Source organism: Corylus avellana, chromosome 4 (genome assembly GCF_965113065.1).
Source record: "Corylus avellana chromosome 4, dhCorAvel1.hap1.2, whole genome shotgun sequence".
NCBI classification, from domain to species: Eukaryota; Viridiplantae; Streptophyta; class Magnoliopsida; order Fagales; family Betulaceae; genus Corylus; species Corylus avellana.
Window position 1 is genome coordinate 27497133 of NC_142493.1, and position 9311 is coordinate 27506443.

The window sequence follows — 9311 nt, forward strand, 5'->3', positions numbered from 1 at the left end:
TCAGGGATGTTTCCTGAAGACCATTATTTTATATATGTTATTCGGCGGGGAATCATAACACCACAAAAGAGGACATTGACAAATGGTTCTTGGAATCCAACGGTTATGAACCGCAGCTTCAACTTTAATATCATACTCCCAGCTTCAAACTACTGCTCCACAAGTTGGTAGCTTCCTTCCTAGTTCTTATAAGGAGTGACCAAAGAGCTTCATTCACATTCTCCTTGCTCAGGTGTTTCAAGCCACATACCACAGGGCAAAACAAGAAAGAAAGGTTTGAATTTTTAACTTCACTCTCATAACAAACGTTTTTTTCCCTTTTGTTTTATACATTATGCATTTTCTTCATCATTACTATTATCATGGGATTCCCTGAATATGGTTTTCTCCTTATTGTTGCTGGTAATTCTCTGCCTGAAGGTACTTATAATTCCTATATATATATATATACTTAGTATCAAGTCTTGGGCTAAATTTGTTTGTTTTTCTTATATAAACATTGAGACGCATTTTCTACTTTTGTGGAGATAAATTAATTGGAGCATTTGACAAGTGATGTAGTTTTGCTTGTGCAGAGAAAAGTCCAATTTCCATTTGGGTTAGATGAAGAAGATTATTATTATTTTTCTTTCTTTAGTTTAACCTTTTTAGAGGCATTATGTAGAGGATTGGAGAAAAAGGAGTAAGTAACATTGATCAGTTCATTAGTTTTGTTAGACTGATTGAAACAGGAATGAAAGTCTCCACTGGAGCGGTTGAAGCTACAGAAGCAGATATTAGGCCAATAAACTCTGAGCTTGTTTCTCAGGAAGAAGTACTTGGGTCGTTGGAGCAAAAGAATGTTGACTACTCGGTAGAGAGGAAGAAGTCACTGCGAGCCCGTTATTCATATGGCATCATCTTCTTGGTAACAAATCTTATTGCTTGGTTTGTCCGTGACTATGGGCAAAGGCTTTTACCTCAGCAACATTGTAAGACAATGTTCTTCTCCTCCCACTCCTCCCCACAAACTATATATCTATTTGTTGTAGATACCTAATATACAGTAACATTGTGAAATGGAGATCTAATGATTCTGTGCTTGCATTCTTTTGCAGATCTAAGAGCTTGTGGAACTGGGGGGCGTGATTGTTTTCAAACGCTGGGAGTTCTTCGCGTGAGTTTAGGATGTTTTGTATCTTTTTGCTAATAGTATAACATGTATATTACTTGCTTAATGATGAAATCTCTTATTTCAGCTAATAGTGATTGCTAGGCTGAGAGCTCTTTTAATTGGACATGATACCTTTCTGAAGTCTATATTCAGTTTGGTTTGCACATAACTAATAGTTTTAATGGCAGAATTAATCTTACCTCAACCTGATTCTCTAGACAAAATTGTCTGCTTGAAGTGGTTTAAGGGAAAAATGGGTTTATATTCCAAATTCCAGGCCTCAAAATCCCAAATCAGAGTTGTGCCCTCCATTTTTTCTGATCTGAGTCTGACCAGAAACAGAAACGGTAAATCACTCAAATGTACTTTCAGCATATAATACGAAACACTGGACGATTACATGGTAGTGTGTTATTATTGATTTGTTAGTATAATTTTCCATCTTCATGAATTAGCATCCTTGACACTGAATCTCAGATATTTTTCTTTTTAATGTTTCTTACAACATGTAAAACAAGGAAATTGTTTGAAGCTCGCAATACTTGGCATTCAAGATGGTGGGCATCTAAGTTTTTCCTTTTCATCGTATCCGTTGCAGTTCCATTCTTCTTCTCTTCAGACTTTATTCAATTATACGGTATGTTGAACATTATGTTTTGGTCAGAAGAAATTATTTTATGAACTTGGGTTTCAGCATGGAGCCATGCATACATGAGTTTGATTCATACTATTAATATCTCATTTCCTCAAAATAACAATAGTCAAAGAAAGATAGCTTTAGTTACATACTGGAAGCATGGAAGCATGGAAGCTTCCCCTTTCAGCCCTATGAAAGGGATCCCTTATATGGTTGAATGTTTACCTTTTCCTTTTAACTTTAAAGCTAGCAGTCTCTTTGCTTGCTCTATCTTGAAAAAAGAAAACAAAAGAAAAAAGATACCAGAATTGACAAGCTTGTTGCTATTTTCTTGCAGGTGAATTTGCTCATATTGGTGCAGGGTAATCTTCAGTTCCTTCTGAAATGCTTCTACCTAAAGAAATGAAAATATAGTTAGAAGATATAGGGCCAACAGTTTATGATGTTTTATCCCAAATTTCTGACTTGATACTGAATTATACCATGAAGGCATAGATGAACACCGTTTTAAATAGAGGTTTCTGGAATTTAAAGTTCTCAATCATAGCTCCTTTGTGAATCTCAGAAAGGACCAATGAATGGAAGATTGTAAAAGAGAACTCAATTTGTTGGCATTTGTTTCCCTTTTCCTCATATTCTCTGAGAATTAAGCAGAGGCAATAGAAAGATAAAAATCTGTTAGATAACTTGTGTACTCCATATTCTCTTATGCTTGATTTTTTTAATGTGCATTTTCACTTACATTTATGATTTACATGTTACAGGATTTTTCTCTTCCTCCAACTCATAAGTGTTATCCAGTTCATCAATTGGTGGAATAACTACTGGATGCCTGATAAGGAAATGAAGCAAAGGTGCAAACTCTTGCTCGGTGCAAAAGGCTATATTTTATAAGAGTCACTGTTAGGGACCATACGAGTCCATACTGTTGGTGCGTTTTCTGGTCGTGGAATTTGCTACCAAGTGATTTTTTATTTTTTATTTTTTATTTTATTTTTTATTTTTTTATGCCTAAGCTGTGATGAATCCCCTGTACGGCAATGAGGTTCCTGCAAAACAAAAATAAGGTCAAAGGATCTTCGGTTGGGGCCAAAGACTTTCCGATGTTTTATGCTTAAGTTAGTATCTTTATTTTTAGAGTAAGAAAGATATTCAAAATTTGTTTTTCTTTATCCACAAATCACTGTGTGAATGGTGAGAGAGATATATGTGATTTACGGGGGAGAGAGAAGGGTTCAAGAGAGAGGGAGACAGAGAGACGTGAGAGAGATGGTGATTGTGAGACTAGAGAGAGACTCTCTCTCTCTCTAATAGAGGAAGAAGATCCAAGAGGGGATTGGGAGTTTTTTTTTGGGAAGGAGAGGGGATTCTTCTCTCCTATCTCCTTTTATCTTCAGGTGCAAAAGTGGTGTGTACATGTATCGCCCAATGAGTGGTGAGAGCAATGTTGTAAATAGGTGTGAAAAGGAGTGGGGCCCACGGGAGTATATTTTCTCCCCAACACATACCATTAATATCAAAAGCTTAAAATGCTTGGTGCAAACATCTAGACTCTGTAAGTGCCTTCAGCACATGTATCTAGCTCAGATGCCTAAAGCAAGTGTCCACCTCTTAATTTTGAGAAATTAAGAGCTAGTTGAAATTATAACTTATATGCTATAATGTTACTCTAGAGGTTTTTCAAGTTATCATTGTTCCTAGGATATTAAAAGTTCACATAACAGAATTTTAGAAATTAAATGAGCTTCATTCAAGGAAAAAAAAAATAAATTAGCTTTTCAAATTTTCAATCCACTTTTCCATTTTTTGAATTTATGGATAATGTAAATAAGATTTTAATATGTTTTTTGACTTACTACTGGCAAGATACAAATCTCGTTAGATGTGTTTAGATTGTTTATGACATGTTTTGGCAGCAAAATACTAATCTCAAGTATTAGATGTGATGTATGGTAATGCCCATACCCTTTTATACATGATTTCCAAAAGCATATTCTATATTTTGATGAATTCAATATATTAATGTCTAGGATAGTTGTCCTTTTTTTTTTTCTTAAAAAAAAAAAAAAAAGTTGGGCATTTGAAATTGTCATTGAAGTTGCTGATAGCATCTTCTTCTGTATTTTACAGCTGCTCCCTCGGGTTATTCATGTCAACGCTTTTCTACATTGCTTCCATATGTGGAATTGTGTTAATGTACCCATTCTATGCCCAAAGACTGTCATGCACACTCAACATATTTTTTATCACATGGACTGCAATTCTGCTAATTGTGATGATGGTTGTATCCTTGCACTCAAAGGTGCGCTCTTTAGGAATTTCTTTCTAAAGTACCTTCTAACTTTTCCAGTGTTTCAGTTGGAAAGTGGTCAAATCAATTTCAGATATTTAGTGGGCTTAATGATATCTTTACTTAATCATTCAAATGTTCAATTTTGACTATTCAATGTATTTTCTACAAATTCTCATTGCACACATCACCCTAGTAATATGATTTCTTGCCTGGTTTGGTATGGGATTTTATGTGTTCATATATCATCACTTCCAGCCATGCTATTATCGGCAGTTTCAAGTTTATTCTTGTATCATGGTTTTCATGAGGAAATGGTTCCCCTTTCACCTTGTTTTCTTTAAATGCAACACCAGATTGATATCCAAAATTGCTATTACATGGATGCTTGTTGCAGGTGAACCGAGGTCTTTTATCTTCAGGGATTATGGCTTCTTATGTTGTTTTCCTCTGTTGGTCTGCAATCAGAAGGTTAGAACTAAATGTCCACATCATGACTCACCGACTTTGATAGTTCAATAAAAAAAAAAATTTCCTGGGAGGGCTAGATTGTATCTCTTTGCTGTTTTCCACATTCATAGTATGCTTTAATTACATCATTTAGGATTATATTGATGTCAAAACATGTATCTCTTAAATAAGGCTTTGCCATCATTGCATTGGGAGTTCCGAGTGATGGTTCCAGAACATATTTGATAGAGAACTCCTTAAGAAGGTTTCCCTGACTATACATGTATTGGGATGTGAAACGTTGATGAAACATCTTGGTTCTTTGTACAAGAATACCGGTTTAACTGATGCTTTTAGAAGGTTTCCCTGACTCTACCATTTGTCAGATCATACACTTTTTTCTTTTTTCTTTTTTTAAATCTTGCTTCAATCTGATTGACACATGGCATTTCAGTGAACCTGCCACTGCGGAATGCAACACAAAAAAGCAAGAGAATGGAAATGGTGATTGGACCACCATACTTGTAAGTGATTGGACCAAGATGCTCGTAAGAGTTGTGAAACCATTTGTGCCCACTGATTAAATTTTTAATTTGCATTGTGGAAAATCCTGCTTTGGTCTTCTTCTAACTGTTGGAATCTTTCGCTATTATGAGAAAATTGTCTCAGTATGGCTATTTCTTCACGACTGAATATAATGCATTTGAGGTCATATTTTTGGAAAGAACATGATATCTTGCATGCAGACCACATAAACAACAACTAATATCCTTATAACTTACAAAAAAAGAAACTCATCACTCTATATGTTGGAATATATGAGTAGTTAATATAACATAATTGGACTCAAATGCATTAACTCAAGCTTTTAGGTGAAGTAATGTCCCGATATGTTATATTATGGCCCTATTGAAAGATTCAAGATATTAATCTTCCCAATAGTATATAATATAAATATATAGAGATTTTAACGAGAGAATACAATAATTGATATGCATGTCAGGGTACTCTTTTTGGGGTGGGCTTCATACTTCTTTATGTACTTAGTTCATTCCCCTGCTTCCTTTAATTTCATACAATTACTTGTTATTGTGAAAAAGTAGGTACGTTTTTTGGAGTTAGCTTAAAGAAAAAAAAGAAAAAAAGAAAAAGAAAAAAAACAAAAGAACAAAAGAAAGATAAGCACCTCATGAAGCCTGGGGGCACAACTAAACACTCATGTAGATGAAATGCTTCCAATTTTTTTTTTCTTGGTATTTGGAGGAACAAAAATCCATATCCTGTATTGAAATTGTTCTAAAAACCAGAGCCAACAGCATGAATCAATATATAAACTAAAAGTTTTATTTCATGAAACGTCATAGTTTAATGTGCAGCAAATATAATTGAACCTGTTTCAAGTGGCCTATAGGACAGAACTGAAAGATTCGAAACATATGAACACTGCAACTATGAATGGCTGTCTGGTAATTGCTGCATCTTAACAATAAAAAATCTGTGTCATGATATTTATCTTGTCCTTGATGCATCAAATACTTATACATAGTTGGAAATTTTGCACACATACAAAAAAATAAATAAAAATGGAATGTGAATTAGCTAAACAATATTTCTTTCCTTGTATGTGTGTCTTGACCTTCCAGAGCTTCCTGATGGCAATATGTGCAATTGTCATGGCAACCTTTTCAACTGGGATTGATTCACAATCATTTCAGGTGAGTTTCTATTTCTTATTTGATGTCACCAACCCTCAGAGTATGCAATAAGTTAGAAAATTCAATCATTAGTCACGTCTAGTCAGCAAACTCTGCCATCTCTCCCTAAAAAGGCATTTTCAGTTGCACTGGTTACTCACTAAAAATGTAATCTATTAAAGTGAAAAGGTCAAACAGCTGCAATTTGTTTTTGGATGAATAAACAGCTGCAACTTTGTTTCCACCATTTGCATGAGCTAGTTCAAACAATTTTTCTTACAAATTTTGTTTGATTGTTGACAAAAGGCTGGAAACCATGTAAGTGAAGTTCAATCAATATAGAAACTGGAAAACAAAAACAACATACAATTATATACTCAGGTTGTGGTAAATCATTTTTTTTTTTTTTTTTTGGATATGAATCCAACAAAATGAATCATGCAAAAGATATCATGTCGTCTTCTCTTTGTCAGCTACCCGAGGATAAATGTGAAATATCTGGGACATCCTTGGGGCAATCTAATCACTCCTTAAGAGTGAGCATTATTGCAATTATGTTTATCTGCCAAGATACTATGAGAATTATTGTTTCTTTCCAGTTTCGCAAAGATAAAGTTCAACAGGAGGATGATATTCCTTACAAGTACGGATTTTTCCACCTGATATTCGCCTTTGGGGCCATGTACTTTGCCATGTTATTTATCAGTTGGAACCTAAATCACTCAGCCAGGAAGTAAAGAATCTAACTACTCATGCCTCCTGTCATTTAAATCTTTCAATCTACCATCTTTCATATCATATTATGTATATATGCTTATGCACTTCAGAACAATCAGGTGGAGCATAGATGTTGGCTGGGCAAGTACATGGGTGAAAATAGTCAACGAGTGGTTTGCAGCCACAATATACAGTAAGTAAATCCATGTAGATGAAATCCTCTACTATTTTTTTTTTCCTGGGCAAATACAACACAAAAAAAGAAAAGTCAATTGAAAGTACCTGATGCAATGCACTACAATTATGCAAGTAGATTCAAGGAAGATATAAACACCAATCTACCATATATTCTTTTATTGGCAATCACCTTCAATAGCACTCGAAATTTGGTCATTCCACCAATGCCAGCTAAAGATTTGACATTAACTGCCATCATTCAAATTACAGTTCCTACTATATGTCATTATTATTACTATTATATGTAAATTACATGTAGAAATTTAGCTTGGGAAAGAATGACATACTTATTAAATAAACAAGAGATAGAATATAAAAAATTTGGAGCCCGGATTTGGAACATTTTTGTGAAATAATGATTGAGGCCATCATTCTTTCCTTTCTCTCTTCTTTGCTTATTTACTAATCCATAGTATTTATGCAGTATGGACTTTGATCTCCCCGATTGTGATACAGAAAAAAGTCAGGGATCATGATGAGCCTGTGCAACAGACAGATGACTCGGCTCTGCCATGATTGGCAATGGAAAATGAAGCTTCCCCCCCACCCCCCTCCCTCCCAAACACCTACCTTTGGCTTGCTTTAGCTTTTCTCCCTTATTGTATTGTAATAATTCTTTCTGCCTTTGTTATTCTTCAACCAACATAAAGGACAAATAAACATTCATGAAAAGAAAGCAAAAATTAAGAGTAGCAACTCCTGTTTGCATGTTGGGTTTGAATCGTACTGATGCATGGGTTTAAGACTATCTATGTCAACTATAACCCGAACCATTTAATTAAACGAGTCAAGCTCCTCAACCCTAACGCATTAAGTTCGTATAGGCAAGTCAAGAATTAGATGCTTGGTGTTCATTTGCAAATTATATGTTATGAGGTGGTTTTGGTTTAGTTGTACCCGCTGCACTGAAGTCAGCTTCCAAGAAAGAATATCAAATAAGATGCCCTAAAATGGAATGGTTCACGCATTCTAATAACACCAACACAAACCCAACCACTACACCACCTTACCATCACCACAACTCCATATTCATCTCTATATAAATACTATGGTTTATAGGCATCTCATATTCATCCAAAACCCCATATTCTTCTTGATCATTGAAGACCCAAAACACTTTCCAATACGAGAAATTCAAGATGTCCAAAGGATCATCAACAGCTTCATTTTTCCTCACAATGCTAACTGCACTTGTGCATGTGGGGATGATCATGGCTGCGGTTGACCCCGCAGCGGCCACCGGAAAAGAACCCATTCTTGAACTATACATGCACGACATTCTTGGGGGCAATAGCCCGACAGCTAGGCCGATCACTGGCTTGCTAGGCAACATCTACAATGGTGAAGTGCCCTTTGCAAGGCCAATAGGTTTCATCCCCCCACAAGGTGGGGTTGCTATCCCCAATGCCAATGGTGCAATTCCAACTGTTAATGGTCTCAATGGCTTCCCTTTAGGGAGTGGCTTAGCTGGTGCAGGAAACGCAAACAATCAGAACCAACCTCAGATCCAACTGGGACCAGATGGACTGGGACTAGGGTTTGGAACCATCACCGTCATCGATGATGTGCTGACCTCTGCGCCCGAGTTGGGGTCACAGACAATCGGCAAAGCTCAAGGAGTTTACGTGGCGAGCTCGGCAGACGGAACTACACAGATGATGACGTTTACAGCCATGATTGAAGGAGGAGAATATGGTGATAGCCTCAATTTCTATGGCATATACAAGATAGGAAGCGCCATGTCATACTTGTCAGTGACTGGCGGTACTGGCAAGTTCAAGAATGCAAGTGGTTTTGCCGAGGTGCGATCGCTCATACCACCTGGTCAACATGTCATGGATGGTGCAGAAACATTGCTGAGGATTACAGTGCATCTAAGCTACTAAGTATGGTGCGAAAATCTGAAGGGAAATGTGAAGTTTTTCTTGAAGGTGTGAACCTGGGCATGATGGTTTTTAAATTTGTCAATTTGGTTGAAGTTTGTCAAAATTAATTTTCAAGTTGCTTCAGTTCTTGATTTGTAATACTGTCCCAAGAAAAAAAAATAATAATAATAACAAAAAATAAAAAAAGAGTTGTTCTGTTGAAATATGGTGATGGCATGTGGATTATAATCCTTGCAAATGTGTTCTC

General features: G+C 35.9%; 1 protein-coding gene and 1 pseudogene across 1 annotated transcript; both read left to right on the forward strand.

Annotated features, from left to right (window-relative positions):
- Positions 1-206: 206 nt before the first annotated feature.
- Positions 207-7800, forward strand: LOC132178349 (Serinc-domain containing serine and sphingolipid biosynthesis protein). The gene is made up of 13 exons (XM_088515841.1): positions 207-274; positions 732-971; positions 1098-1174; positions 1631-1790; positions 2128-2152; positions 2555-2644; positions 3921-4092; positions 4478-4551; positions 4985-5054; positions 6174-6245; positions 6824-6957; positions 7061-7134; positions 7603-7800. Exons 2-13 carry the CDS (start codon positions 734-736, stop codon positions 7692-7694), a joined length of 1278 nt encoding a protein of 425 aa, XP_088371967.1. The 5' UTR covers positions 207-274; positions 732-733; the 3' UTR covers positions 7695-7800.
- A 517-nt stretch (positions 7801-8317) lies between these two features.
- Positions 8318-9064, forward strand: LOC132180116 (dirigent protein 16 pseudogene; annotated as a pseudogene).
- The last annotated feature ends 247 nt before the right edge of the window (positions 9065-9311 follow it).